This window comes from Neltuma alba, unplaced genomic scaffold (assembly GCF_004799145.2).
Source record: "Neltuma alba isolate B1F8T4 unplaced genomic scaffold, ASM479914v2 tig00004148_pilon, whole genome shotgun sequence".
Lineage (NCBI taxonomy): Eukaryota > Viridiplantae > Streptophyta > Magnoliopsida > Fabales > Fabaceae > Neltuma > Neltuma alba.
The window spans coordinates 137,878-150,718 of NW_021633582.1; the positions used below are offsets into that span (position 1 = coordinate 137,878).

Sequence of the window (12,841 nt, forward strand, 5' to 3'; positions counted from 1 at the left end):
CATGTAACCTAATCAGGCTACGTATCAATCAGTTTTCCCCTTGTTTGTGTTAATCCACCATACAACTCCATTGGGATGTTTCTCAACCTCAAATTTAGCATAAATAAATAAATAAAACACAGGATGAAGACATCCTTTCAAATTTCCATAAGACTATTGAATGAAAATTTGAAAAACCGTCTAAAATTGAAGGAAATATATGACTAAAACAAGATGCATAAATATATTAAAGGATATCAGACAAAGAGTCTTGCTTAATAGAGTGAGAAGTTTGTTAAGTTTTGAAGACATACTTGGTGATATAGTCGAATTGGTGGTAGACACTGGGGCAGATGGAGGAGGAGGAGGAGGAGATGATTGCAATGAGTTGACCACGTCTTTATTATAGAACAAGTAGTCCTCGTATCTAACATTGCAGCTAAGTTTAATAATCCTTGCACCAATCAGGTAATTACAACAATCATTGAGTTCCACGATGGGCTTGTTCAAGCATTTTACCACAATCTTGCTCAGACAAGTCCAGCGTGCGTTGAACAAGACCATATATAGCTTGTTGAAACAAGCCCTCTTCATTTGATGCTGCAAACTTATGACGAGAGTCACTAGCCGCCGCCTTTTTTGCTAGTTTTTGCAATAGATCATTAATCGTTGCATTGAAGTTCATATCTATTGCATTTTTAAGGTTGTTATATGAAAAGAAAAATTCAGGGTTTTCATATAACCCAAATATTTACTGATATGAGTATTGTAGAATGCATCCGTCATTATATCCCATTGCCTCCTTCTGATTTGGACATTTTGCTGGGAGAAGCATTGCGGCCTTGTTGAGGCAAGCACGGCAAGAATCTGGATTCAAATCTCCTCTGTAAAGTCTGATTGCGCAGACTATGTTAGGGTTTTGGCCATAAGAAGAATTGTAGAAGCCATAGTCAATTTTTGTGTTGGAAGTGAGCTTGGGAAGGAGAGTATTGAGGTTGAAGTGGTAGTTGCTTGTCTCTGTATAGGTGTTTCCACTTTCATTGACACAATCATAATGTATGAATTTGCTGAAGTTAATAAACAGGCCGGTGGTGGGAATGATGAGATAAAGGAAAGAAAGCAGAGTTAAAGAAATGATAGACATTGTGTCATTTGGAATTTGTAGTGGCCCTGGAATTGCCCTGCTTTTATTATTACACAAGTCTATGTGTCGACCTAAAGGAGAAGATTTGAATTGTCAAACAAAACCTGAAATATCCTTCTTTTAACCTCTCAAAGTACGCGTTTACAAATGTTATAGTTCAAACGGATCACGAAAGAAACTCGTAGATTGAACTTTGTGATTGGTTCTCGGGTTACTGTTTACTGGTTAAATTCTAGATTTTTAATCCAACTTTGATAGAGCAAAACTCTTAGCACACACATCCATTTTAAGGGCCTGTTTGGTTTGAGGGAAGGGTAGGGGAGGGAGAAGAGGGTGGGGTAGGGAAGGGGATGGGAGGTTTTATCTTCACCTTATTTGATTTGATTAAAACGGAAGGAAGGAGAGGATATTTAATGATCCCTTGTTTGGTTCAAGAAGGGGAGGGGAGGAATAGTAATAATCAATTTACCATTTTACCCTTACATATTAGTTTATATTTTTTATTGATATATTATAAAAAATAATTTACATCTTAATTTAAATTATATAATTTAATGAAAATTCAGTCTTATCATGTTAATATGTGCATTAAAAAAGTGGTACAGTAATTTTTTATTCTAATTAATATAATAATATATATAAAATAATTAAATTAACAAATTTTATACTCTAAGAAAAATGAAATTTAGGCTATCTTTTTTTTTCAACTTTAAAATATATTTAATAAATAATATATTTATAAAAAAATTAATTTTATAATATTATAATTTGTATTTTTAAATAATTTTTATTTTTAGTTTTTACTTAGAATAATTTATTTTTAATTAAAATAAATATTATGATAATATATTTTATGGATAGTAGTGGAATATTAAAAAAATCATAAGGGTATAATTGTCCAAAAATTTAGCTCCCCTCCAAAAACCCTCAATTTGGAGGGGAGGGGTTCATTTTCCCTCCCCTCCCTTACCCTCCCCTCCAACCAAACAAACCCTAAGTGATCTACCACTTGCTTTAAAGCTTAGAATATGTACTTTAATCACGCCAAATTTCATACCTTAACTCATTTATTTGATAGGTCAAATTGAAGTTGGAAACTAACTGCTTCAGGACCTACGTTTTATCTATTGTACAATTCTTACTTTAATTCTCCCTTCATTCGAACATGCAACAACGAGCCTTATTAATTCCCTTTCATTCATATACTTTGAGTTGCATGCCATAATATTATACATCATACATTACATCACATTTCATGCTTGACATATCCATAATTAATTACACAATTAGCGATGTCAATAATTACATTGAAACACATGTAAATCCTCCACTTTCTTTGCTTCCATCTTCTTGCCCTTCTTCATACATGCCTTCTCTTTATCATTTGACCTACTATGGTTGGTTAAGGGAGAGTGAGATTCAGGAGAATCTCAGTAGCAAACAATAACCACCCAAACATACATGACAAGCTTGGCATTTATAACATGCTTGCAACTTAACATTTCTATAACATAGTGACATGTTTGGAAATCATCACACATTAACCATAAAACACATAGGCCTATGAGACATTTCAAACATATTCACAATCACAATGCATGAGTTCATAAAACCATATAAACACAAAATATGTCATACATACAAGCAAATACCAAGCACATAAGAGTAGGGTAAAGTTTGCTACCTTGTGTCCTTAACCTTTCTTCTTACTCCCTTTTATTTCCAACCATTAAGGTTTCTTGTGCAACCACATCCAAACCTTTTCTTGGATTCATCAAGGTTCTAATCACAACCACAAGGGTCACATTACTCATTAGGATCAAGAATTACACAACATGGAAGACTTCTGTCCTTAAACTTAATTCTTTTTTTTTAATTTATAATGTAGTGTTCTAACTTTGTAAAAATTGTTCCCTTAGACCAATCCTATACAATTTTGCTCAAGGAATCCAAATATGAGCTTAGATTTATCAAAATCCAATTCCTTCCCTTGGTTCTAGGCCAAAACTGAAATCTGCCACTTAATTTTCAGTTTTGATTCCAATGCTTCCAACTTCATTCTTTCATCTTATCCCTACACAATTTTTCATTTTAAATATATTGGAAGCATCAAAATCATCAAAATCACATCCTAGGCATAAGAACCAGGCCTAGCTGAAACATTTTGTCAAGTTACGCAATCACGAAATTCAACCAATTTCAGCATAAAACCACTTGATTTGTGTTCCTTTTAAGCCTTTGAACATTATTCTAACATCAATTTCATCTCCCCTCACACTTAAAAATTTCGTGCAGAACCTCTCCCAAGGGTTTCAAGCTCCCAAAAATTATTAAAATCTATAACCAAGCTCAACAACAACAAGGGTGGTGAAAACCACATCAAAAACCATGAGCATACCTTGTTTTAGAGCTTGATTTTGCATGGGACCACTTGACCCTTCTTTCTCCCTCTTTCTTCTCTCTCTAAAAACCATGTTGCCAGAGCTTCCCTAAGGTTTCCATGGCTTAGGATGAAAATAACGGAGGGGAGGGGGTATTTACAGAAAATAAGATTGAATCTGGGCCGTTGATCTTAAAAATATCTGGCTTGATCTGAACCGTCCATTTTCTCTTTTAATCTTGTGGTGACAAGTGTCCCATGACATCATGCTTACCTTATCATGATGACATCATGCTTACATCATCAATCCACATGCTTTTAATCCGACCGTACACGTGTCTTGCATCTAGCCATATACATAATACTTTCTTTTGCTATCTAACTGTACACTTGTCTCCTCCATATTCCTTCATCATTAAGGCATTAAAATATAGAGGAAATTAATATAAAATTCGTGCAAAATACAACCTTTAGGCATTCCTTCACCTATCTTGCCATTCTACACTGTATATGATACTTTTTGGGGTCCTGACTTTCTCGGGACCAGTGGGACATGTTATGGCACTATTTTCTCACCTCAAATAAAGCCACATGGCATTATATAACATGTCGAAAGAAAGAGCGATGCCTTTCCCTTGTTCTTCTATTAAAATAATTAATCATATTTATTTCGAAATGAACTTAATCGAATTCTTTCTACCTGTCTACGACTCCGAGAATCTATCTCTGGGTACCAATAGTATTTATTCATCACAGAGAATTCCTCTAATTTTTTTTAAGTAAAAAATCAACCTCTGGACATTTGATTTTGACTTTTCCCGGATAGTATGTAAATAGGTTTTAAATTCCATTAAAGCCAATCTCTTCGCTTTCTGGGGACATAATTATTTTTAAAACCTGTGATAATTTCTCAAGTATTTTTTCCCATTTTCTTCCAATTATATGAGGCCTCCCTATATTTCAAATAATTTATTCTTCAAAATATTCCAAATCAGTCAAAATCCTGCGAATTCCATAATTTCCCTCTTGAGGCATTTTCGTCATTTTTAGCCTCATATAGGCTCTGAGTCTTATTCTCATTTTTCTGAAATTTTTCTAAAGTGTTCAGGTCTTAACCTACCATTTCCCTTTTTTTGGGATTTTTCTAGGATTTTCGAGCATAATTTTCATTTTTGCCCTTACTAGCTCAAAATTTTGTAAAATTACAATTTTACACTTAGTTTGGCTTAACCTCAAAATTTGCCTCATTGAGACCTCCAATATAACTATTGGCTTACATTCATCTCTATTTTTTATTCCTAGGCCCTGAGACTTCATCGGAGTCTCTAACTTCCTCTTTTCTCAGTTCCAAAAAACTTTTTCTTTGCGATTTAATCTCTAAAAATCCCTCTGTCCTTCTAAGAAATCTCTGGGACCTCTACCAACAAGGATCTGGTAGCCTACCCATTTTAGGCTAATTTTAGTACTTCTAGGCTCAAAATTTGGCATGTGACAAAACCATTGCAATAGCTTTGAATATTTAATGAATCTTGACATTGTGATCAAGAGTACTTTCCAGTGAACAATATTTAATTAAGATCTTTTTAGATTAGCCACCTGTTTTGATGGATGTAAGATAATTTTGGTCATTTCAGCCCATAGTAATTGTAATTTGTTCATCAGTGTAGCTTCATTAGAAATTAAGTAGCAAGATTGATGATCAATAATATAATGCTCCTCTAGCCTTGTTTATAGGCTGTGAAGAAGTTTTTGTTCTTATTATAACTCATCTCATTGAATTTAATTATTATATGAATGCATAACTTTGTTCTTAATATATTGTTTAATATATTGCTATTTTCTTATAAAATACATTTATTAAATGGGGTTAATGTTGAAAAAGTCATTAAATTTTACAACAGAATTAATAAGGTTGAAGGGTTTTTTTCATTTAGATGAAACATATTAAAAATACCTTATAAATCAGATTAGGAAAGTATATTTGATAGTCACAACAAGATTGTTCCTCTGTAAAAACTAGTTGGATGATTGAATTGTCTTAAATATAATAACATAATCTATTTTATTTCCTAAATTCATAAATATTTTTCTAAACTCTCCTCATTGGTTGTATACATTATATTGGGTATTAAATGGTGGTTTCAATCAACATAATTAAAGAGGATATTTTAACAAAACTAATATATCTTTTTTATAAATAATTAACTTAATTAATTTTCTTAATCTAAATTATCTAACTTTGTTATTATTCTTTTTCTAATTCGAGATGCAAGTACTAACTCTATAAAGTTACAAGCACAATTAAACTCATAATTTTTTGTTTACAACAAAGAATTCATACAACTTTGTTGCAAGGTCGTTGGCACCTAGTTCCCATATTAAAAATCACAAAAAGTATTTTTTTATAAAATTTACACAAGTCAACGAGTCTACCTTAAGGGACCAGCTAATTGTTTGTCCTCCTTATCAACGTCACGTGCTAGCTCGTTCAACGCAATTGGTGCTGGTCCAAGCCAACTGCCTTTCTTGGAGGTGGGGCGGGCGGGCCATCTAGTAATATAAAATCTATAAATAAGTTATACAATTGGCGAAAAAAATAAAAATCTAAGGAAAAATCGCAAAATAAAAACCGTGAAATTAGAAAAATTATATACAGGGTTCGGTTTACAAAAATTACTGTCAAAATCCATATTATTATTGTTGTCAAAACCCATACTAATATTGTCATGGGTTTTAATTTGTAATTTTTCTAATTTTACAGTCTTTTTTTTGGTTATTTTCCCAAAATCTAAAATTAGAATTTTTAAATAATATTATTTTAAATTTTCAAAAAGTTAGAAATCTTTTTCTTTTTCCCTTTCTTGGTATTAAAGACGAAGGTGAAAACCAATACGACTTCGTCCTCCACTTCGCGTAAATTGCATTAAATTTTACTAAAATGACAACTTGACTTGTGTTTTCAGTAAATTAATAACTAAAATTTGCTAAAATAAAATGACAACTTCATCACAACACATACGCTGAGATTTACTGTAGAACCCACGGTCAGTGTTAGGGTCGGAGGTGAGGTTAATATAAAGAAGGGTTTGGAGTGTTTTTTTTTCTTTTTTTTGGACCTGGAAGGGTTTTGAGGTTGAACTCTTAGGCACTTGTATCTGTGTACTTATTCTTATGTCTTTGACTTGTAAATTAATGGAAGCTGTAGTCAATTCAGGATGAGATGCCGTGTCCAAATAACCAAACAGGCGTGAGAAACAAGATGGCGAGACTTTTTAATTCGAGACTTTTCATGCTTGTGCTTTTCACTCAAAATTGTTTCTTCATCATGATCAATGTCCACCACTTAGAATAATGCGCTTGCTAAAAAAAAATAAAAAAAATAATTACAAAAATATGTTATTATTTATTTTTAAATATTATTAATTGTTACTAAAATGTAATGAACAAGACTGATTTAAAATTTTAAAATTAAAAGGTAGTTTTTGAGATTCTCCTTTTTATTTACTTTTAACGACAAAGTTATAACTGCATTTAATTATAAAATTTTAATTATAATCTTTAAGCAAAATGGGGAGGGGTATCCATTTTTTACCAATATTCCAAAAGATAATTAAGTATCAAACTGTGTTTGATAAATAGAAGGGTCAGGGGTGAAACTGCAGGTACGAAACAAAACTTAAAATATAGCATACGGCAAATGCATGGAAATTTCTAGAAATATAAAATATGTATAAAAATTTGAAAAGAAAAACATGTTTTGAAGTGTTGGGAAAAGATTATTTTGAAAAAGAAATTAACTTGAATCACTTCCTTTAAAGACTATCTTAAAGGAATCAACTTGAATGACTTTCGTTAATGTTTCATTCACCTTCACTCAAAGTTTTGCTCTATATATGTGTGTGTATATAATCAGTCAAGAAAAGAAATTAGCCCTAGAACAAATTATGCAAAAGCCAAGGTCTTGTTCAATAATCAACCCATCAAAAAAGTCAAGACCTCCCAATCTATACGGGCTGGCCGTTTTGTATGCATACCACAGTATGAATGGAGAACACATGCGTGCACGGTGGGCATTTAAATTCCAATGTTATAAATTGACCCTTGGAAGACTTGTGTCTACAAATGCTCATATCTTATCCGTAGACTTGTCTTTTCTTTTTTTCATAAAAAGATCAATTATATAAAAAGAAGAATCATATAACTAAAGTCGACATTAAAAGGATTAGGAAAAGGGAATGAATAAAACATCAGTTGCGTAAAAAACTTAATTAGGAAAAGGATTAAGTTATATTTAATCCTGTTTTATTGTTCACTGTTGGCTAAACAAAACTCATCAGTGATTAAGTCGCCATTTTCTCACACTTATACGGACATTTCACTTGCATCAAAATGTTTCACCACTCCTCCTGTTTTATGCTATGCTAAGCTACCATTTGGTAAACATGCTAGTCATGAGGTATCTGACTGAATTGTTAACTATGTAGATACATTTATTGAAGTTAATGCTTCTGTTTACACACAGACACACAGACACACACACAAATATATGTATATATATTGGCTTTTGCTTTTTATATTTTAGAGTTTTCAGTCTAAAATATATGGAAATCAAGATTTTGAGTGGCTAGATAAAGTTAATTAAGGGTCAACAAATTAATTAAGCATAAAGAGACAAATGTAACTATATTTACTGTAAGCATGTTCTGAAATTTTTTTTGTTTTCCAGTCCTCTTTCCTTGAATGCTTCTCGGACTCTAGAAAGGTAATTCGTCTGGTAATTCCACAACAAAGGCTAGCTATCGAACCTTATCTACAACCACAGAGTCTTCAAATTTCAATGGGTTTTGGAAATTCCTTTAGTCCATCTCCCTTCCTTCCAGGCATCTTTTGTTTATTTGGAAACTGCTTAACAGGGCTGTTCCTTCCTATGATATCCTCTCCCTTCACTATCTAAACGTTTCAGGGAATTGTAGCCTTGCTTGTGACCTACCAAAAACCATTGATCATATATTCATAAATTGCCCTTTCACCCGAGCAATTTGGCTTGGAAGCTTATCTATTCAGTTCAATGTCACAAATTTTGACTCCTTTAAAACCTGGTTAGTTAATACACTGCAGAATCTCAATATACAAAGCCACCAACAACTTCATGAGATTATCATTGTTATTAACACAATTTAGAGGTTGAGAAACCAAGTTATTCATGAGTCAAAGATTCTGAACTCGGTTATTTGCCACAAGAAATAAAAAGATCCTCCTTTCTTATTTCCTTGGCCTTCAATATAGGGAACAAGGCCAAACCTTCCATGCAAGGAAAGGTGGAATTCCATTGGCCTTCACAGCAATCAACTCTGCTACCCAGCAGAGATAAATGGGAAATCATATTTCAAAAGCCCAAAAGTCTGACAAAAAGAAAACTTGCAGTGCATGGATCAACCTCAACAACAAACGCTTACTCTGTCTCCCATGGAAAAAGGCCAAGATTGACTCTCCTCACTTTCTACGCATGTCTAGTTATATGCATGTTCTGAAGTTGAAACAAGCAGAAGTGTGCAGGATAAATCTTTGCCCCTCGTAAGACAACTTTTGGAAATGCTGTGAGAAACTTCACTTATTTCGTGATAAAAGCTTCTTATATAATACACATACAATCAATATATATTATATTCGTCAACATATACCTCCTTGTATAATGCTTTTGCCAAGACCAAAAGTCTAGCGAGGATATAGCTCCGTAATTGATAGATCATTTTGTGATGATTGATTAGAGTTTCTTCCTTGTTCACTTGCTCTTGTTGCCTCTAAACTGTTGTGTCTCAAAGTCATCGTCTCAGATGAACTGCTATAATTCACAAGAAATCGACGTTCTGAAGGTACAGGGAGAGAGGAAGAGAAGCTGTTCAGCATAAATGAGACTGAGGCCATGGTTGGTCGATCAGCTGCATTTTCTTGAACACAAAGCAATGCAATATGAATGCATCTCATTATTTCATTTCTTGAACCATTGCTTATCACAGGATCTACTATATTTGAGGTTGTCCCTTCCTTCCAATTTTTCCATACCTAAAAATGTTGTTCATTAATGGCAAGAATATTAGTCTTGAGCTACTTTTCCAACTGTATATATGTTAGCTGTTATATATATGTGTGTATATATAGAGAGAGAGAGAGAGCGGACATAAACGTAATTCTCTACTTTTGAGAGGGAAGAAGCATAGACTTACAAAACTTAATAGGTCCAGATGATGCTGTGTATTCTCTACATGAAAGGTGCAGCTGTTTATCTTGCCACTTATAATCTCTAGAACCAATACGCCAAAACTATATACATCTGATTTTACTGAACATTAACCGTATAGGACATATTCTGGGGCCATATAACCACTGCTTATTAAAATGAACAAATTTAGCTCAATATAGTAGTTATTAATAATCTTGTAGCTTTCAACCACTAAAGTCATCATTACGTACCGAGTTCCCACAATTCTATTAGTATTGCTTCGAGTTTGATCTACCTTAAATAGTCTTGCAGTGCCAAAATCTGATATCTTAGGATTCAATTCATCATCTAAGAGAATATTGCTTGCTTTGAGATCACGATGGATAATACGTAATCTTGAATCCTGATGAAGATAAAGTAGACCACGGGCAATGCCTCTTATAATCTTGTATCGTACTGTCCAATTCAAAAAAGCTTGCTGATTTGGATCTGCAAGATTTCTTGTTATATTCTTACCCGTTTGATGCTGTGATGTTTTAAAACTATACATGTCTAAAATATGGATTCTCATTCAAACAACAAAAGCAAAGTGACGGATATGAAAACTATGTTACTTACCAAATAAAAAGAAATCAAGACTTTTATTGGCAAGAAATTCATAGATGAGTAGTTTTTCTGTTTTTTCTAAACAGAAACCAAGTAATCTTACTAAATTCCGATGGTGAAGTTTTGCTACTAACATCACTTCAGTCTTAAATTCTAAATCTCCCTGTCTAGAATGCCTGGACAACATTTTCACAGCAACTTCTTGTCCATCAGGAAGCTGACCCTGCATTTATTTATTGGAGAAGAGGCATGTAAATCATGAACACATACACACTCTTTTTTTTTCTTGTTCACTTTCAACAATATAATGATGATATGTACTTCCAAGTATCAAATTTATTTTACCTTATATACTGGCCCGAATCCTCCTTGTCCAAGCTTATTTGCATCAGAGAAGTTATCAGTTGCGAGCTTGATGGTGTTATAATTGATTTGTAGAATCTCAGCTGGTTTAATTTCATCATCATCCTTCGCTGTAGCTTCAACTAAGGTAGAGCAAGTCATGAGTTCTTCAAATAGCATAAAGTACAAAAATCTTTTTAAACTCCCCACACTTTGTTTTGCTGAAAAATCTCAACATAAAAAATTTCTTGTGTTTGTTTTGCCAAAAAGGTTTTATTAATCGAAATTATAGTTAATGTTTTAAGAAATTCATTTAGACTTACTTTCATGGGTTTTCTTCTTTCTTCTAATCATAAAGAATGCTATGAGAAGGGCGATAATGGCACCATCTAGCACAACCACAACAATGATAGTTCTTGATTTATTGCTACTTCCTGCAAAATCAAAATCGAATTTGCAAAGAGAACTCATTGACATTATGTTACTAGATTACACAGAAAACCTCAAAACAAAATGACATTTTTTTAATTTCATAATTGCACTTAATAATATATTCACGAACTAAATTTTATATTCAAAAATTCATCTAACGAAACTTAAAATGAATCATGTGCATTGCATAAGGAGTTTAATGGGGTTATGAAAAATGTATCATGTTGAAGTTTAGTAATTTATATTTTTTTATGCTTTTATGTTTAGAGTATATTACTAGAATAAGAATGAGTACCTTTTGTTGAAGATGCAGGTTTTGGAAAATCAAGAACTCCTGGCATGTCACACAAAAGAAGTTTTATATTTCCTCTTCAAGCTTATCCGATCCGATCACAGGAATTAATGGCAGGTTAAATTTTTCATAGTGGCCACCATACACATAAGGCTATAAGTTTGAGAGAGATACCTTCTGGGGAAGTAGTATTTGTTGATGGAGGAAGAGCAGAGGAGAGAGTTATTTTTGTTGAATTGACAAGTGCAGGATCATAGAATAAGAAATTCTCAAATCTAATATTGCAGCTCAATCTGATGACCCTCCCACCGACCTTGTTCTGACAACAATTTGGGATATAAAAAATAGAATCCCGCAAACAATCAAAGCAATCTTGCGCATTCAAATCAGGCGTGCACTGAACAAGGCCATACACAACTTGTGATTGATGAGCTGATGCATTTCCTGCAGCCACTTTACTATAAGAGTCACCATCCTTAGCCTTGTCTCTTAGAGTTTGCATTAGATCTTTAAGTGCAACGTTGTATTTGCTTGCATCTGCTACATTAGTATTGTTGCTAGTACAGTTGTAAAAGTCCTGGTCTTGGTAAGTCCCAAACATTTGACGACTTGAGTATCGAAACATGCATGAATTATAGTATCCAAATGCCTCCTTCTGATATGGACATAGCTTTGGGAGAAGGATTGTGGCATTATTGAGACAATTACGACAAGAATCTGGCTTGGCATCTCCTCTACACATTCCAAGTGCATTAATTGTGTTGGGGCTTTCACCATAGGAGGAATTGTAGAAGCCATAGTCAATTTTAGTGTCAGAGGTGAAATTAGAAAGAAGGGTATTGAGGTTGGTGTGGTAGGCACTTGGTTTTGTGTAGTTACCACTTTCATTAAAGCACTTGTAAAAGTAGAAGTCAGGTTGGGCTGTAAGAACAAGAAGATGAGAAAGGAGAGAGATTAGAGCCAAGAAAATAGCAGCTATAGTTGTCATCAAGGAATGAATGAAATCTGACAAATGAGATTTGAGTGTGGAGCTTAGGATGCAGCAATCTAAGCTTCCTAGTACAATAATATCCTCAATATAAAACACAATACAATTGACAAGTCTGAAGATAAGATTCCAATATTCCTTGGAATACAAGTTGACAAGTCTAAGATAGGAATTTCTAGGAATACAGGTCTTCGAGGGGTTATTTGATTTCTCCATTCACACTGTGGTTTTTCCAAGTGGCCGACCACCATGTGCAGGTTGGGACGTTTTAACATTCCACATGCATGATGCTTTTCAGGAACTTAGTCTTTTTAGAATTTGTACTGGGGCCAATTTAGTATTTTGACTTTTCTTTCATTCTTTTTAGGTAGAAAACTAGATAGAGTTTTCTTTTTCTTTTTTTTGTTTTTTAAAGAAAAATGGTAGGAGTATTTTTTTGACTGGTAAAATATATGGTT

At 33.3% G+C, this 12,841-nt stretch overlaps 1 protein-coding gene and 1 pseudogene across 1 annotated transcript; both read right to left on the reverse strand.

Moving 5' to 3' along the window:
* Positions 1-460: 460 nt before the first annotated feature.
* LOC114743834 (putative cysteine-rich repeat secretory protein 21) lies at positions 461-1,123 on the reverse strand. The gene is made up of 2 exons (XM_028932043.1): positions 757-1,123; positions 461-666 (listed from the first exon to the last, which is right to left on the reverse strand). Exons 1-2 carry the CDS (start codon positions 1,121-1,123, stop codon positions 461-463), a joined length of 573 nt encoding a protein of 190 aa, XP_028787876.1.
* An 8,095-nt stretch (positions 1,124-9,218) lies between these two features.
* Positions 9,219-12,383, reverse strand: LOC114743835 (putative receptor-like protein kinase At4g00960; annotated as a pseudogene).
* Positions 12,384-12,841: the final 458 nt, after the last annotated feature.

What these genes read in the sequence shown, in the direction of transcription:
- LOC114743834 (XM_028932043.1), bottom strand. Translation starts at nt 1,123, where the DNA reads ATGTCTATCATTTCTTTAACTCTGCTTTCTTTCCTTTATCTCATCATT. An exon ending in AATGGGATATAATGACGGAT is followed by an intron (nt 667 to 756) that starts GCATTCTACAAT and finishes AAAATGCAATAG; the next exon opens with ATATGAACTTCAATGCAACG.